The sequence below is a fragment of the Camelus bactrianus genome, chromosome 28, assembly GCF_048773025.1.
Source record: "Camelus bactrianus isolate YW-2024 breed Bactrian camel chromosome 28, ASM4877302v1, whole genome shotgun sequence".
NCBI classification, from domain to species: domain Eukaryota; kingdom Metazoa; phylum Chordata; class Mammalia; order Artiodactyla; family Camelidae; genus Camelus; species Camelus bactrianus.
The window spans coordinates 22,172,472-22,191,282 of record NC_133566.1 but is presented as its reverse complement, the minus strand read 5'-3'; the positions used below and the strand labels follow the sequence as shown (position 1 = coordinate 22,191,282).

Here is an 18,811-nt window from a genome sequence, read left to right as displayed (position 1 = left end):
AAGCAACAGAGCAACGTGGACAGAGTGATAAGGCCACAAGACTTAAAAATCCACAGATGAAACCGTGTTAAACAGGTGCCTGTGAACCTTTGGTCCAAATCTGGACCTCTGCCTGTTTACGTAATAAGTTGTATTGTTGGCTTTTGCTGGACAAAAGTAGAGCCGAGTGGCTGTGGCAGAGCTCAACTGGCTGCAAAAGGCTCTGTTATATACTGTCTGGCCCTTTGGAGGAAAACTAGGCCAGGTCATGCTCTAGAAGCAAGAGTCTGCTTGAGATAAAACAAATGTGGAATAAGAGTCCAGATTCCCTGAAAAAGTGAGGGACCTTAAACCTGGGCGTCTCCTGCCTGTACCTTACACAGTCATAGTAGCGGTCATATTACGGGATTCCCACAAACTTGGAAATGTGGAGTCATCATGAGGCCTCTGTCTGTAATGAAGCCCCTCGAGGGAAGAATTCAGCAGCTGGTGGACACGCAGCACTGTGCAGTAGTTACAGACAGGAAGGGAAGAGGTACAGCACACGGGGGTGGCTGGACCCCCGGAGAGAGACGTCAGCTCAGAGGTACATGGTTATCTGTCACTGTGATACAGCAGGGGGCCACAGAGAAATGTTTTCCGTTTTAGAAAATGTGATGTGATCTTTAAGGAACCACAGATGATCAGATGCGTTAGAGGTTCATTTATAAGTGATAACTGTAGCAACAAGTGGGCGCCCCTCATCCGTCCTCCTTACCTGGCTGCATCTTCTTCCCCTAAGCTTCCCGTCCTGCTCAAGTGACTTGAAGTGTCACTCATCTGACACCTGGAGTGGGGAACTGGGAAGTTTGGGGTGGGGTCCTCCCAGAGGCTCTTGTGTTTACAATGGGGATTCTTCTGAGACCCACTAGACTTGTGTTGTGGTGTGGAATGGCCAGAAATATGGAAGTACAGGGCCAGATGACTCCACCTGGCGTAAATCCTGCCCCACTGTGACAGGTGTGTAGATGGACCCCACCAGAAAGAAAGATGGTTTTAGGAGCTGTTCCCTTCTGTATGTTCCTCTTTACGTGCTTTTTATAGGCTTCTACTGTCAGCCTTCTGTGAAGCCCATTCGTTCAGTGGTGTCTGTCCCAGTGGCTGGTGCAGTGGGCAGGAGGTGGAGGGGCAGGGCGGTGTCAGATCTTTCTCTGAGCGGTTTTCACTGGCTTCCTAAGGGTCCTTGCCGGAGTTAACTTCTCCAGCGCAACTCTTGAGTCACACTGGATTCAAGCACCTGCTGTCCATGCAATGCCAGTTAATCCGTGGCAGATGATAGATCCTCAGAACGAGGTACCCAGGTAACTAAACTGAGATCCCCTTGTGTGGTGAGCAGCGCCCGAGGGGACAGAATGCTGGGGGTGAGTGGTTGACTAGGCGTGGGAGTGAAGGATGGAAGGAAAGATGATTGTGGTCCAATTGGGATTTGTGAATTTGAGCAGCCAGATTCCTAAACACACGCACCTCAAGCAAAATAACACTATCCTTGGATCCCGAAGACCTGACTCTGTCATTTCTGCAGCCAGTGGACCCTCCCTTTCCTCATCTGTGTAACAAAGAAAATGCTGCTTCACCTGCAAACCGCACCTTTCCCTGCACCGTCACACTGCAAGGAAGGTGTGCTGAAGCAATGTTTGGGAAGGATCTCTGCAAGCTGTGAAAACAGACACACACAGGGCCGACAGTAAGGGCAGTAAGCCGCTGGAAACTGAGGAGGCCTTCCAGACGCAGAGACGAATCGGTCTGGGTTAAGGGCTCGGAGCCAGGTGGTCACCCTAGAAGTGTCTTTTCCCCCTTCCCTTGCGCTACCTTAAATTCCACCCTTTTGAAAAGCCAAATCTTCCGGGCCAGCTGGGAATTTGGAAGTACGTCTGTTCTGATGGAGATGTGGGAGAGCCCTGAGAGGGAAGAAATCTTTCGTAATATGATGTGAAGGGAATGTAACAGATCTGGACTTTTCTGGAGGGTTCCCTGGGCCTGCCTCTCACTCACTGAGCAGGAGGAATGCATGCCGGCCTCTACGCCGCGTCGTTACGAGGCCAGTCAAGCACGTGTGGTCAGGTTCATCACTGCAGCTTTTTTAGTAACTGGGAGTCCACCCAGTAGAGGACTTCCCAGCAGTGAGTGAGAGTGGATGGTCTGTCTTATTTTCCTGTGTCCCTGATCAAACCCAGTGCTTGGTACACCGGGAACTCTTCAGATGCTAGCAGAGGGAGTGAGTGAGTGAACACCAGTTACTAAGCAGGGAGAGTGGAATAAAGCAATAAAAAGATAAAGCATATTTTCCCTCTCTGTGAACTACTTCTATTCTTGCATTAAGGTCCTTGCCTCCTTTGAGCTGGCTGCATTACTAATTACCCCATTTTATTTTTTGTGCTTTTAATCTCATCTCTTTTCTTTGGCCTAACATTTAAATGTCTTTAATACTAATGCAGCATTTGTGTAGATTTTTCTTCGTGGGTCCTTTTCTTCCCCTGTGAAATCAAGAAGATTTTGAAATGCACAATTGAAGACAAATAATTAAGGGACGTTTATTACTTTTACAAGAAAATTGTAGAATAGACTACACTGTATAGCACAGGGAAATATACACAAAATGTTATGATAACTCACAGAGAAAAAATGTTACAATAAGTGTGTATATGTCCATGAATAACTGAAAAATTGTGCTGAACACTAGAATTTGACACAACATTGTAAAATGATTATAAATCAATAAAAAATGTTAAAAAAAAAAAAAAGAATGAAGTCCTAGAGTCAAGAATGTTAATGGGAGTGACCTATAATGAAAAAAAGAAAGAAAGGGAATATATGTATGCGCATGTATGACTGAGACGTGAAGCTGTACACCAGAAATTGACACAGCATCATAAACTGACTACACATCAATAATAAAGAAAAGAATGTATAATGGGGAAAGCATAGTTTCTTTAATAAATGGTGTTAGGAAAACTGAATATCCACATGCAGAAGAACGACATGGGACTTCTATCCCACACTGTACACAAAAATCAAGTCAAAGTGGATTAAAGACTTGAACATAAGACCTGAAACCATGGATGCCTTGGCAGTGTTCTCAGCAATGAGTTTTTGGATTTGACACCAAAAGCAAAGGCAGCAAAAGCAAAAACAAAGAAACAAAGAAGTGGGATTACACGAAACTAAAAGCTTCTGCACAGCACAGGGGACAACCCACAGGATGACAAAGCAGCTCATGGAATGTGAGAAAATATTTGCAAATCATACATCTGATAAGAGGTTAATATCCAGAATAGCCAAGGAACTCATACAACTCAGCAGCAAAAAAGAAGATAGATAGGAAGGAAGAAAGGAAGGAAGGAAGGAAGGAAGGAAGGAAGGAAGGAAGGAAGGAAGGAAGGAAGGAAGGAAGGAAGGAAGGATGGAAGGAAGGAAGGATGGAAGGGAAGAAAGGAAAGGAAAGGAAGGAGGAGTTCAATTAAAAAATGGGCAGAGAACCCGAATAGTCATTTCTCTACCAAAGATGTACAGATGGTCAACAGGTACATGAAAACATGCTCTGCATCACTAATCATCAGGGAGATGCAAATCAAACCACAGTGAGATACCTGTTAGGATGGCTGTTACCAAAAGGACAAAAGAGAACACGTGTGGGTGTGGGCATGGAGAAAAGAAAGCCCTCGTGCACCATTGGCGGGAATATAAGCTGGTGCAGCCGTGCTGGAGAACAGCATGAAAGTTCCTCAAAAAATTAAAACTAGAACTACCATATGATCCAGCTGGTCCACTTCTGGGAATGTGTCCGAAGGAAATGAAAACAGGATATCAAACAAATATCTGACCTCCCGTGTCCGGGCATCATTACTGACAACAGTCAAGATACGGAAGCAACCTAAGTGCCCATCAGCAGATGGATGGGTAACGAAGATGTGAGGTATCTGTGAAATAAATCCACACACACACAAGGGAATACTATTCAGCCTTGAGGAAGAAGGAAATGTTGCCATTTGCGACAATGTGGGTGAGTTTTGAGGGCGTTATGCTAGGTGACATAAGCCAAACAGAAAAAGACAAATACGCAGGGTATCACTTATATGTGGAATCTCAAAAAAATAAAAGTCAAACTTAAAACAAAAACAGAGAGTAGAAAAGCGGTTGCAAGGGGCTGAGGGTGGGAGAGCTTAGTAAAGGGTGCAGACCTTCAGCTGTGAGATGCATGAGGTCTGAGGACCCCATGGGAAACATAGAGACCATAGGTGATAGCACTGCACTGTAGCATTGAAGTCTGCTAAGAGGGTGGAACTTAAAGTTTTCACCAATAATAATAATGATAAAGTGAGGTGATGGATATGTTAATTAACTAAAAGGAAGCAAATCCTTTCACAATGTATATCAAATCACCATGATGTACACTTTAAATATCTTACAATTTTATTTCAATCTCAATTTTATCTCAGTAAAACTGAAACGAGAGAAAGAATGAATTTTCATCCATTGAAAAGGATCACACAGGTATCCTTCCATTGGTTAGATTAAAATTGGACACGTGGCCTTCCGACCTTCAGAGCCTCACCCAAGTTTAAGCTTCTGTGGTTCTGGCTGGCTGGGAAGAGCCATGTTTTGTTGAGCTGTCTTTTTCAGGGAACTGTTTCATATTCATCGCGTGGTTGCAGATTTTTAGACTTTGTTACAAAACGCTTCTGCAGGATCTGTGTGAAGCTGGCTCAGTACACATCACACACTTCTTGTGTCCCATGCCCTGGGCAGACCATTTCTGGTCATTTTTGAGACAGTTCATTCTTCTTGAGTTTGTACGTTAAAATATACCTCTCCTTTGATCACTCTGCCTTCCCATGAAGTAAAAAAGTATATTGTTTAGAATCGTCATGATCCCTGGACTGTACCCCTTTGCCTTAATGAGGAAAATGTACTTATTTACGTTGATGAATAGCCTTAATTGGGGAAAATAGACGGGTAGTGCTAAGCTAATACCTTCAAATGTCTTGTCCTACGCAATTAATGTTCCCTTGTCGCACATACATTTCAACAGTTGGAAGAAAGCCTTGTGTTCTTGACTCCTGTCAGACTTAACGAATGATTTTTGTCAAGTCATTCCTTTCTGCCCTGCTTGATTGATGGCTAAATTTTAGTCTTCCAGCTTATGTAAAAAGTGTTAACTATGCCTTTCAGCTTGTAGGCAAGGGCATTTAAACCATTCTAATAGTCAATTTACAGAGGAATTACATCGCCTGTTTACTGGAGGGGTCAAAAAAATGTGCCCCTATCCATCAGGGACACAAATCACAGGGCCCATGAGCTAATGAAGGCAGCATTTATGAGTCCCTGCACTTGCTGGATGGTACCAAGTTCAAGGTGTCCCTGTCCTGGCTGCTTAGGACTCTGACTCTCAATTTTGGATATGCCTGAGCTCATGGACTGTGGATAGGTAGATAGATTTAGGATGAATATGGTTTGATCCTAAAGCTCTTAAGAATGAGGAAAAAAAAACTAGAATGCTAGATTGTCACACACTTCATCTGCACCTTTCAAAGATCTCTGTCATAAGGCATGTCCCCTCTAACCTTTGTCACCCCCTGGCTCACAGGTTCTCAAACATGCCGTAATTACCAATTCAAGATGGCAGAAGGTGGGAAGTGGGTCCCGGTTATCTCTGGGAGGGGTCTCAGCTCCACTGTCTTGAGCCTTTGTTGAAAGTCTCACAACTTACTGTTCTAAAACACTTTGACCAACAAGTTATAATAAGATAGTTACATAAAAGCAAGTATAACCCATTGGTAACGTTTTTGCAGAAGACACATCTTGACCCATGAGTCCTCCATTTTTTTTAAGACTCCTAAAACCCCAGGAAGTCACAGAATCTCATAGTTTCAGCTCCTAGGAGGAGGGTTCACTAGGATTCAACATCACTTCTGTCTCTGGAGGGATGACTGATTCCCTCAGAAATTTATTTAGACGGCGTTTCCCTCAAACGATGGTGTAGTGACCACAGAAAGGCATTCTAATTAAACACGCATTTTATCAGTTACCTTTTGTTACAACAGCGCAGTGAACATCCCAGCGACAGGCAGTAGTAGCACCTGTTGCTCGCTGGTCGGGGGTGGTCCCCCTGGGCAGGCCCTCTCATGTGCATGGGCTCAGGTGCTCTTGTCTGTCCTAAGATGGCCTTGTTGGGGATGACTGAGGTGACTTAGTTCTGTTCCACATTTGCCTCCCTCTTCCTAGGACAAGCAGTCTAACCTGGGCATGTCCTTCTCACGAGAATGGCAGAGAACCAGACCAAGCAAGCCCAGGGGTGACGGGGCCCTTCACACGCCTGCATGCATCGTGGTGGCCAACATCCGTTGACCCTAAGCATGCCACACGGCCCATCCTAAAGCCAGAAAGGGCAGGCAATACAGTTATATGGCGGTGGGCTTGGACACGAAGAGAGGTGAAGAATGGGGTCGTTCATATAACAAATCTACTACAGTTACCTAAATTTGCCTCAGTGATTTTTACTCCATCAGCAGGTTGGGTACCAACTTTTATCTTGACTGCATCAGCACGCCTGGAGGAAAAATCTGGAGGGCAAGGACTGTTTATCTGGCTAAACTAAACCATCACATGTTTGCTATTTGGGGCCATGTACATTGGCCCCCAATGTGCTTTGAATTGATCCAGCAGAGCCTGAACTGGGGAGGGGGGCGGTGTATGGAGCAAAGCATGAAGCCTGATGAACTGCTCCTTTTCTTTTCTTTTTTTTTTTTTTTCTCTTTCTTTTCTTTTTAGAAGTAATTGGTTCCATTAAGTAAAGAAGCTAGTATCCCAATTAAAATGATTTTGCTTCAGAGAAGGTAGTCAGCGCCATCCAGATAATGAATAGAATAGCCAAAGACTTTTGTGTGTTTCTTATAAAGAAAACAAAATAAAGCAAAAACAGTGATTATCCTCTTATGGCACAAGCTTCATAGACACGGCTCTGCTCCCCGCCATCTGCCCCCACCCCCAGCCCAAACTATGAGCAGCGCTGTCATTAACAGTGGACTCTCTGCATTGCTGGCACCTTAGCTAATAAAAGTGGCTGTGGGTGGATTCCTGCACTGCCTGATCGCCTTAATTGGCCTTCCGACTGGCTGCAATTTGCCTGCCTTAATGAGGCTCAATTCTTGTCAAGCCCTCTAGGCTAGATGGCTCCTGGCCCAGACACTTTGTTGCTTAGATTTTTCATTTTTAATAACAATTACACCCCAAAGCACAAGGAAATATGGTAAGAAATGTCAGTAACTGTGAAGAGCCTGGAGCAGCTGTCTCCATGGAAAGATGAAAGTTTCAAAGTTTTGAGCCTGGTTTAAAATTACCCTCTACCCTGAATTTGACCTTGATCGGTGTGTCTTACGTCACTGAAGCAAAGAAGTTAGCACTGTTATTCTTAACAGGATTTTTCTAAACATCTGTCTAAATGAAAAGGCATGTTAACTGGTCAGCCATTTGCTAAACACCATCAACCCAGCCTAGACTTGGGTGTTAACTTCTGTTTCCGAAAATCAAGATGGTGCTGAATTGCTCGGCCGCACAGAGATAATTTTGCCTACAGACCGGCATGCAAAAACACTTAAATTGCAGGTAACGTTCAGCAGACAGAGAAATAGGATTGACCATTGGTAGCTACCGGGAACACTGTGTTGAGAAGGATCAATCATGCCTGGTGTGGGCACAGACAGGACCTGTTGTCAGGTGTGTGCCATTCCTGTCATAGTCCACAGTTTCTAATCTTGTCCCTTGTAAGCAACCCTTCACCTTTATTGTTTCCTGATAAATATATCTATTTTTTTTAACCTTCCACCCATACTTGAGTACCTAGATTATTGTTTTACTAGATCCATTAGTTATTGGCCATTTTCTGTTTTGGTGCCAGCATCTGAATTCCTCTCCTGCGTTTAGGGGATTCCTCATTATGTGAATTTTGGTCTAAGAAACTAAAATGGCCAGAACAGTTGTTTGTACAAAACACTTTCCCCTCCACACCTTCCTCCTTCACCCTTGCAGCTAGATTTTGACGCATGACCCTGACTTTGGATCTGTGTTTCACCTAGTTAAAAATCAGGTTCATTTGCCTGACTTTGAATCAGAAGTTAATGACGTGAAGACACAGTGTCCTGACATTTCTGAGTTATTCTTAACAATAATAGGAGAAGTTCCTTCTTTGAACTAATAGAAGTTTTCTGCTTAAGCCTTCCAGAATTAGTTTCCAATGCTTGCAGCTAAGAACTTGACCGATGCGGTGGGCGTCCAGGACGCTGCTCTTTAAACTTCGTTGTTTGTTGGAGTCGCCTAGGCACTGGATGAAAATGCAGATTCTGATTGAAACGGAGGGCTGGGATGGGGCCCGGGGTTTGCTTTTCTAGCAAGCTCCCAGAAAACGATAGAGAGGCTGGCCTGTGGTCCACCTTTGAAGTAGGAAGGATGCAGAGGAGGAAAGCAGCCTGAAAGAAGGCAAAATTCGTGGGAAAAAAGAAGAAGTCTGTTTCAACGTGTTTTAGTTAGGTTAGGGCAGACCGACAGCTATAACTAATAAGCTTCAAGGTGTGCAATAGCGCCAACAAACTAGAATTGTATGTTTTTAATTGCAGTATAGTCAGTTTACAATGTGTCGGTTTCTGGGGTACAGCATTGTGTTTCAGTCATGCATACATGTATTCGTTTTCGTATTCTTTTTCATTATAGGTGACTATGAGATATTGAATATAGTTCCCTGTGCTACACAGAAGAAACTTATTGTTTATCTATTTTATATATACTACTAATATTTGCAAATCTTGAACTCCCAATTTATTCCTTCCCACCCCCTTTCCTCTCAGTAACTATAAGATTATATAACAATATCTGTGATTCTGTTTCTGTTTTGTAGATAAGTTCATTAGTGTCTTTTTTCTTTTTTTAGATTCTATATATGAGTGATAGCATATGGTATTTTTCTTTCTCTTTCTGGCTTACTTCACTTAGAATGATGATCTCTAGGTCTATCCATGTTACTTCAGATGGCATTATTTTATTCTTTTTTATGGCTGAGTAGTATTCCATTGTATAAATATACCACAGCTTCTTTATTCAGTTCTCTGTCATTGGAGATTTAAGTTGTTTCCACGTCTTGATTACTGTATATAGTGCAGGCAAGTGATTTAACTTTTCCAACTCCCATTTTCTTCATTTGGAAAACTGAGATGAGAAGCCTCCCTGTCTTGCAGTGTGGTTGTGGGGATTAAGTGACATAATATGTAAAGATCTTGGTGGATCTTAGCTATCTATCACATCGTATAGATGCAGAATATATGTACTCACCCATAAAAATAGTATTCCTGCAAAGACATTTAACACACCTGGCTAAAGAATAACTAATTAAGGTAAATTTTCCATAGGCTTTGTTATATTTTATATGGTGAAATGTCCAACTGAGCCCAGATTGAAGCCAAACGAAGTTACATCTACACATGTGCACGCCTTATGGTAACTAGTGCAAAAAGGAACTGAGATTTGTGCAAAGTTCTCCTTCCTCTGACCAACGATAAATGTGTATGTATCACCCTATCAAACCTTTGGCCTGAGCACTCCTGAATGGGAATATTTGTTTGGAAAATATGCACATTGTTCATCATTTTCTCTTGTGTTTGTCTGTGTTGGGCGTGTGTTCTCCCTGTGTACGTTCTGACAATTATGAGCGAAGCAGCACTAAGGTGACTGTTGGGTGCAGTTTCGTTTCCTTTTCCTGCCGCTGCCCTGCTTCCCACTTGAATAGTGTAGGGACAATGTGTCATTATGCATTGTTAGAGGTTTGAGTGCGTTTATTCCTACTTACCTTGAAGAACAAGCCTCAGGACTTCCTTCTGGAGCGCAGCAACTGTATCATCGCATCACCTGGGCGGACACATTTTTGAGACTGTTAGCTGTTTATGTTTCCACCTCCATCAGGTACAAATAATGTTTCTAGAAAGGGCAGGAGACTGCACAGCAGCAAGTTCTGCATCTCAAGTTCTCCCCACCTGCTGACTGACGTCTAGATTTCTCCTTTTTTTTTTTTTTTAAGAGCTTGAGTTCTTGAAGTGAATCACAATCTGAAACCCAAAGGGAGACATCTGGGCCACTGAAGGATGAGAGCAGACCTTTGCTGAGGAGAGCCTATCACGTGTTGAACTGTAGGCCATATGTGTCACTTTTCAAGTCGGCATATAACACAGTTAACTCAGAACCATCCATCAAGCATATCTCTTTGTCTTCCTTTGATACGATAAGCAGCGGGAAAATTAATAAGAGAGTTTGAACATTATGTCTGTGGATAATGAGAGCTGGAGTTTTAGGAGAACTCTTCCCAGATTTAATTCACATTGCTAAATGAGAAGTACGCTCCAATAGAAAATTCCTCTCTTCCTTAATTGTGTGTGTTCTTTTTTTTTTTTTTTTTTTCCGTAGCTTCGGAAAGCAGTGATGGATCACATATCTGACTCTTTCTTGGAAACCAACGTCCCTTTGCTAGTTCTCATTGAGGCTGCAAAGAGTGGGAATGAGAAGGAAGTGAAGGAATATGCCCAGGTTTTCCGGGAGCACGCCAACAAGCTGGTGGAGGTAAGTCAGGAGGAGCCCGAGGCTAGAATTGACCAGTGGGTTCAATCTCTACCTGTGGCTCCTGGAATTTCAACAGATCACCCTTCTGTGGTCTTCCTGGATCTTCCTTTTGTCTTCTGATGACTCCACCCCTTGCTAAGGAAACAGGTGATCAGTAATTTCTCCTCTCTCCATCTCATGACTCTAAACGTGTTCTGAAATGTGTCTGCTAATTTTCCTGAACAATATGCAGAGGCTGAAACAGGACCCGGAGAAGGGCCACCCCAGAGTGCTGAAGACCAGCTTTGATTCGGGGGAGTAGAATTTAATCTGCTAAATGGAGATTTCAACGCTGTTCCCTTTTCTTCCCCCACATCCCCGTCTCCATTCCACCTACCTAAACCTGCTTTAGCCGGCCGCATGATGAACCGGGGGAAAAACCAACCCCATCTCCCTCACAGAGATGTGTGCTCTGCTGGTGCAGGATCCCAGGGCGGCGGTAGGAGGGCAAGTTCAGGGTCCTTCGTATGTACTGTGTGTTAGGGGCTCTGTGGGAGTTGCTTTATAAATGCAACATTGTGCTGTGTAATTTTGAGAAAAATACTGTTCATGGAAAACAAAATAATGAAATGATAACCAGACTGCCTGAATCTAGGCGTTGCAAGCCAACAGCTTGGCGCAAGTTGGATTGAGTTATGTGGGGCTAAGTCGAAAATAGAGATGTTGAACAGGCAACGTGTGCTGGAGAAAAAAAGTCCAGGAGGGCACTGATCCAGGCAAATTTAGGGAGTGGTTACCAGGGAGAGGTTAAAACTTTTGCATAACTTCGAAACAACCACAAAAACAGTGACAAAACTCTGGTATACCCCCACTTCCACTGAACATAAAGTTACTCAAAACTACAGACAACTTAAAAGCAAGCTAAACATGAAAAGAGTTACTTTTTGGTTTTCTTTGGAAGGCAGAGTTAAATTCTGAACAAGTTCACCAGATGAGAAATGCTCTGCATTTTTCTTGCAGCAAGCAAGGGGGTTGTGCTCCAGTTTAACTGTGCCCTAAGCACCTGCTCGGTTTGCGCTTTGGTGAATCTGCCAGTGCTGTTGCCAGCAGGAAGTCCTCCATGAAGCCCAGAGGAGGCCCCTGGTCCTCGGGGCCACAGGCTGAGCCATCATGCCTGACAGCAGTCAGCAACTTGACCGCGCAAAAGCTGCGGCTACCGTAACAAAACCCCCAAACTTCCTACTGTAGCCCCAGCGTCTTGAGATGACACCAGACTAGAACTAAAAACTAGGGCAGTCTTTCTGGCTGTGTCCCCACGTACAGGGCAAGGACCCCATCACCCCTCACGTTCCATCTGCATATTCCTAGAGTCTCTCTGGCCACTGAGGAATCCACAGTCTTTCTAGGGCTGGCCTTGGGTGTCCTGGCCACGTCCATGTTTTCAGAAAGAGCAGGTGAGGAAGGAGCAGGGGCCTGGGGGCGCGGGGAGGAAGTGGAGGGAAAGGAAGAAGGCCGAATGAGTGCTCCAAAAGTTTTAAATATTCGTATGTGATAAAATGATAGTATTCACATACAGATACATCATCTCATTTATGTAATCATAGTATTTATAATCGCAGAATTTATAGAAAATGTTAATTAATGGTGTGTTGTAGGTATTAAGGACAAAGAAAGGGGCATGAGTTTATTTTTAAATTGAAGCAGAGTCAGTTTGCAATGTTGTGCCGATTTCTGGTGTACACCGTCACGTTTCAGTCATATGTACACACATATATTCGTTTTCATATTCTTTTTCATTATAGGTTATTGCAAGATACTGAATGTAGCTCCCTGTGCTATATAGAAGAAACTTGTATGTCTATTTTTTAACTATTTTGTTGGAGTCTAGTCAGTGTACAATGCTGTGTCAGTTTCTGCTGTGCAGAGCAGTGCTTCAGTCACACACATGCATACATTCATTGTCATATTCTGGGACATGAGTTTAAAGTTGTGTGATAAACACCTCCTACTTTGAATCCTGTCAGTGTCTGTCTGCCATTCTGTGTGCAGCCTCATTGGCAGATAATATATGAAGTTCAAGCTTGATGCCCTGTGTAGAGGTGAGGCCAGGGCCAAGCAGCCCTCTGGTCTAGTCTTTCCCCCCCCCTCCTGTGACAGACCCGGGACACACCCAGAACTTCCCTTCAGCCCATCTGTAGGTCTAACGTAGGGGAATCCAGCCACTCCGGGTGATCCTTGACCCTCAGCTTGTGCCAGAAGCAGATGTTCAGGTCATTCAGACCCCTTCATTGTTCCTTTTTCTTACCCTGCATGGTCACTGCAGCATTTTAGAATGTCTTTTTGTTTTAATAATTTTTTGAGGGGGAGGTAACTTTTTTAGAGGGAGGTACTGGGGCCTCATGCATGCTAAGCATGCGCTCTACCCCTTGAGCTACACCCTCGCCCTAAAATGTCTTGGTGCCCAGGAAGCGTAGGGTCTAAATTGCGCTCTGGCCTCTATTTGATGACAAGTGACCTGGAATCGAAACCATTTCTGCAGCCTGTGTACTTCAAACAAGTGCTTGACTGCTGGGGCATCCCTGTAAGAAAGCTCGTGCCCTGGGCTGAGAGTCACCCTTTTTTCAATTTGAAGTTGTCATGTTGGACGTGGGCACTTTTCTGAGCCTTAGTTTCTGTGTCTATAATATGAAAACTTTGGTTGATATCTTGATTTTATATCCATTGACCTTGATACATTCACTTGCTAATGCCAAATTTTGACTCTATCCTTTGGGATTTTCTGCATACACAGTCATGCTGTCTGCAAATTATGACAGTTGTATTTCGTCTTTTCCAGTCCTTACGTCTTGTTTTTGCCTCGCTTTATTGCACGAGTCAGACCTTCAGTTCAATATTGTGGTGGTAGATATTTTTGTTATTTCCATATCTCAGCGAGAAAATTTAAATATTTTGCCACTAATTGTACTGTTGGTTCTACACCTCTGGCAGATACTCTGATGAGATTAATTTAGTCCTCTTCTATTACTCCTTCACTAAGATTTTTAGAAATCATGAATAAATGTAGAATTGTATCAACGTTTTCTGCACATTTTGGGACAAATGTATGATTTTTGTCTCCTTTATTCTCCTTCAGAGGCATCAAAATTATGCTTTCCCTCAAAAAACAAATAGGAAAATTTTCCTTCTATTTTTCTGGGAGTGAATGAATGTGTAAAGACGGACATCATGTAATTTTTAAATATTTGGAGAAATTCACTGATGCAGCAATCTGAGCCTTTTTTTTTTTGAGGAAGGGTTTAAACATTACAGATTAAATTTTTTATTTTAAGCATAAGACTGTTTAAATTTTTGATTTCGTTTTGGGTCAGCTTTGGCAAATTGTATTCTGGGAATTGGTTATTATCATTTAAGGTTTCTGTCATTAAGTTCAAGGTTTTTGTCATAAAATTGCCCATGTCTTTTTATCATTTTTTTTTTTTACGTGTGAGGGTCTGCACTGCAATTCCTTTCTATTTTTCCTCCGATCCCTCATGTGGCTAGTTGGCGTCTTCTTTCTTTTTTCAAGACTAGTTTTATAAGAGGTTTATCAATGTCATCATCCTCCCTAACTATATTCAGTTTCTTGTAGTAACTTACGGGGAAAAAGAATATGAAAATGAATATATGTATGTTCATGGATGACTGAAGCCTTGTCCTGTAGACCAGAAGTTGACACGTTGTAAACTGACGATACTTCAGTTAAAAATATATATAAATAAATAAATTGAAAAATATCTTCTCTAGAACAGATTTCAGCCTCATAGGGTTTGTTCTTTTATTTGGATATTTCTTTTTCCGCCCCTGCTTTCTTCTGGTATAACTTACTGTTCTTTTTCTAACTTTTTGAAATGAATAATCACATCAATGAATTTTAGCCTTTCTTATTTTAGGAATATATGTACTTAAGGCTATAAATTTTCCCCTATGCTCATGTCTGGTTATTTTCCACTGACCTAATTTTTAGCTCACTCATCCTGTCTCCATCTGTGTCCAATATGCTTGAGACTGATCTATTGCGTTCAATTTTTTAGAAAGTATTTCTAGTTGATTCTTTTTTTAATGATTGATTCCAGTATAATGCGTTATCAGATCATGTCCTTTTAAGAACTATTATTAATCAGAGTTATTTTAAAAACCCACGTCAAAGAACTCCAGTATTTTGGATCAGTTTTGCTTCTGTTTTGTGGCTGCCCCGCAGAGGGCAGCTTTTCCCTGCCCCCCCCCCCCCGCAAAATCGGCTTGGATTTCAAGACTGACGATGCAGCAGCCACCTCCAAGAGGGTACGAGCAGCTTTATCACCCACGTAATGGGACCTTCCTGGGAGGGCAGAGCAGGCGCCCAAGCCCGCACAGTGGCTTCAGCAGAGAGAAGTGGTCTTGGTTTGATGCTCAGGATGTCCATGTCGGGGCTGGGGTTGGAATGGCTCAAACTTCCCTACTGGCACCAAAACAAAACAGACAAAACTCAAAAGGTGGGCTTTATTATCAGTTTACCCAGTTCTGGAGCAAGAGGGAAAGGGGGAGGAGTGGGGCTTAAATGCGGCCAGACATTCAAAGTGGGGTAAGACTCTCGTGTTTGACTGACGGCTGGACTGTGCCGTGTGTCCTTTCATTGCATTTGTACCTGTTTAAGGCAGTGACTTTAAAGCCCTATGAGACTTTCAAAATGCAGACTGTATTGGGGGTCTGTTTTTATTGTTTAATTTAATCTTGACAATTTATTTTCGTTATGTCGGGTAATTTTTGATTGAACAGCAAGCATTTGTAGGGAAAAATCTACAGGGTCTGTGTCTTGGTCTATTCAGGCTGCAGTAGCAAATACCACAAAATGGATGGCCCATGAACAACAGAAATCTATTTCTCCCACTTCTGGAGGCTGGGAGATCCAAGGTCAGAGTTTCAGGACAGGTGCGTTCTGGTGAAGGCCCTCTTCCTGGTTCGCAGCTGACACCGTCTTGCGGTGTTCTCGCATGGTGGAAGGGGAGAGAGAGCTCTGTGAGGTCTCTTTTATAAGAACGTTAATCCCATCATAAGGACTCCACTGTCATGACCTAAGAAGCTCTCAAGGCGTCACCTCCTGATGCCCTCCCTTTGGGCGTTAGGATTTCAGTGTATGAATTTGTGGAGGAGGCATAAGCATTCAGACCAGAGGAGTCTGGGTGATGATTCTTCACTCCAGGGAGACTTCATCCTGTCCTCTGCGGGGCAGCAGCGGCAAGCCATCTCAATCCAATCAAAGACTTGAGGCTCGTCTGTAGTCTTTCTAAGGTATAGTCTACCTTTCCTTTACCCTGGTCCTATGAGATTGTCTCCCCGAGTACCAACAGCGGGTCGCCTGTGTTATTTAGAATCTCACTTTATTTATGAAGCATTGACTCCAAGTTTTGTTTTCCCATCATCATGAGATGGGTGTAAACTTTGATTTTTTTACGCCTTCAATTTGCTTCTTGACTGTTGCTGTTTGTAACGTCATAGACAAAAACTGTGGGAGGAAACTCATGATAAAATGCCAGTCTTTGTTTTGTGTTATTTTTTTTAATTGAAGTATAGTCAATTACAGTGTATCAATGTCTGGTGCATAGCACAATGTCCCAGCCTTGTGTATACATACATATATTTCTTTTCATATTTTTTTCCATTAAAGGTTATTATAAGATATTAAGCATAGTTCTCTGTGCTATACAAAAGAAACTTTTTTTAAAATCTATTTTTATATATAGTGGCTAACATTTGTAAATGTCAAACTCCCAAATTTATCCCCTCCCACCGCCTTTCCCCAGTAACCATGATTGTTTACTAAGTCTGGGAGTCTGTTTCTATTTTGTAGGTGAGTTCATAGTGTCCTTTTTTTTTTTTTTAAGATTCCACGTATGAGTGATATCATATGGTATTTTTCTTTCTTTTTCTGGCTTACTTCACTTAGAATGATGATCTCTTTGTCTATCCATGCTGCTGCAAATGGTATTTTATTTTTTATGGCTGAGTAGTATTCCACTGTATAAATATACCACAACTTCTTTATCCAGTCCTCTGTCGATGGACATTTAGGTTGCTTCCATGTCTTGGCTGTTGTAAGTAGTGCTGCTATGAACATTGGGTGCATGTATCTTTTTGAATTAGCGTTCCCTCCAGATATATGCTCATGAGTGGGACTGCTGGATCATATGTAAAATGCCAGTCTTTGAATCGCCCTTGTCTGTGGGACTTTAGTTCCAGGCTGCTTCTTTGGCTGTCCTGGACTCCAGTTCTTGCCTCCCCAGCCCTATGAGATTATTGGAGATGCTAAAGAATTACCGACCTCTCCTCAGTTACCTTCTATCTATCTATCAGTTACCTCAGTTATCTTCTATCAGTTTCTCTCTCCGCACTAAAAATTAGCCAATCCTGGAGAGGAAAAGTGAACTGCAGAAAGCTGGGCCTCCCTGAAGGAGCATCTTTTCCATCTAGTCCAAGTTTTGACTCCTTTGGTCGCTGTCCCACACTATCTAGCAAATTTTTATTCTGCATTTCTAGTTGCTCTCCAAAGGAAAGTGAGCCTCTTACTGGCTACTCCTTCGTGGCCGGAGGTGGAAATCTCCAAGAGAGCTGACGGAGAGAAGTTTGTGGGGTGGTTTTGATTGGTGTTGATACTTGTAGTCAGATTTCTTTATGCAGTGGAATACCATACCTCAGATAAACACATAATCAGTAAACCCAGTTTGGACTGCACTGAAATAATGAACGTGGTGCTCCGTCCGTCTCCAGCAGCTCCTTCACTTTCAATGTCCTCCTTTCGCCAAACACAGCCTCATGATCCTTCCAGGACACATCTGATCCCCAGTTGGGAACCTCTGGTGAATCTCTTAAGTTGCTATTAATGTAAATCATATAGGAATTACATATCAGGTAACTCTGAATGAAGAATGCATGAATACATGAAATTATCAATCTGTAAATCGATGATGGCAGTCCTCATCTTTTGACTATTGAGTTTCATGACAGTGCATTCAATCTTCCACCTATTTTTATGTTTTTTTCCCCTGTGTTTGGGTGCCGTTTTCTCCCATTTTCTCCCAGTTTGGTGTTTGCTCTTCAGAGATTAAAGTGATGAAGTGAATGGAGGTTGTCACCACCTATTATGTAATGTTATGGTTTTTAGAAACTCCTCAACAAGGAGAGATTTAGTGCAAATAAAATACTAGCAAAATATGAATAGGGAAAAAAATAATTTGGACTTTCAAAATTGCCTTAACAAGTGAAATTTGGACGGTTTTGCCTCCCCCCGCAGGGTTTGTAACATTTAACAGAGATGAGGTGAGTTTGTGCCAGAGTTTGTGGATTAAGGGGACATAACACGTCAGCAGTGATGCTATGTCAGCTGTAGTGTCAGCCGCTCTGGGAAGTATCACCAGTAAAACTGAATTTTTATTTTTTATTTTTATTCATTTTTTGTTTTTTGGGAGGAGGCCATTAGGTTTATTTATTCATTTAATTTTGTTTTAATGGAGGTCCTGGGGCTCGCGCCCAGGGGCTCGTCCATGCTAAGCACGCGCTCTACCACTGAGCGACACCCTCCCCCGAGAACTGAGTTTTTAAACGTTTTAGTCATTTTTCCTCATCTCCAGAATCCAGCTAAGTCATCCTCCCCGGAGGAGCTGAGGGCTTCCGGGCAGGGCGGCTCCGAGGGGGTGCTGAGCTGACCCGACGACACCTGTCGCACCTCACTTCCAAGCCTTTGGGAGAGATGGGATGCAAATTCTGGCAACTCAGCGCCAAAGTAACGTGGTCTGGGGGGTGGGGGGAGTGGATGGAAAGTGGGGGCACAGGATGCACTGAAGCAAAGAAAATAAAAGCCCATCTGGAAAATGAGGTGCAAAGTCGATCTAGCTGTGCTCAGAGCCTCCAGACTGGAACGTTTCTTCCATCGCTTTCCTCTCAGCCAGTCTGCCTGCTCTCCTGTCTGCTCCCCCGTCTCTCCCGTGGATGCTCTGTGTAAGCTGCGTGTTCTGCGTCTGGGGAAAGGCAGTGTCCTCCCTGCGGGCCTCTCCCATCTGCCTGGTCCTCCTTCATCCCTTCTGCCCCCAACAGCCAGCGTGAACTTCTGAAAAGGCAGATCAGATCCGGCGGTTTCCCTACCTGACACCGTGCAGACTCTTCCTCTGGTTCTCAGGTTGAAGACCCACATTTGAAGGGAGCCTGC

General features: G+C 43.1%; 1 protein-coding gene across 2 annotated transcripts in view; it reads left to right on the top strand.

Annotated features, from left to right (window-relative positions):
- The window catches only part of CTNNA2 (catenin alpha 2), a 944,639-nt gene that overhangs the window by 723,928 nt on the left and 201,900 nt on the right, over positions 1–18,811 (top strand). For both annotated transcript variants that reach the window (XM_074354541.1, XM_074354540.1), the window contains exon 9: positions 10,462–10,614. In XM_074354541.1, coding sequence (XP_074210642.1) covers positions 10,462–10,614 — 153 coding nt within the window. The remainder of the gene's footprint in view (positions 1–10,461; positions 10,615–18,811) is intronic.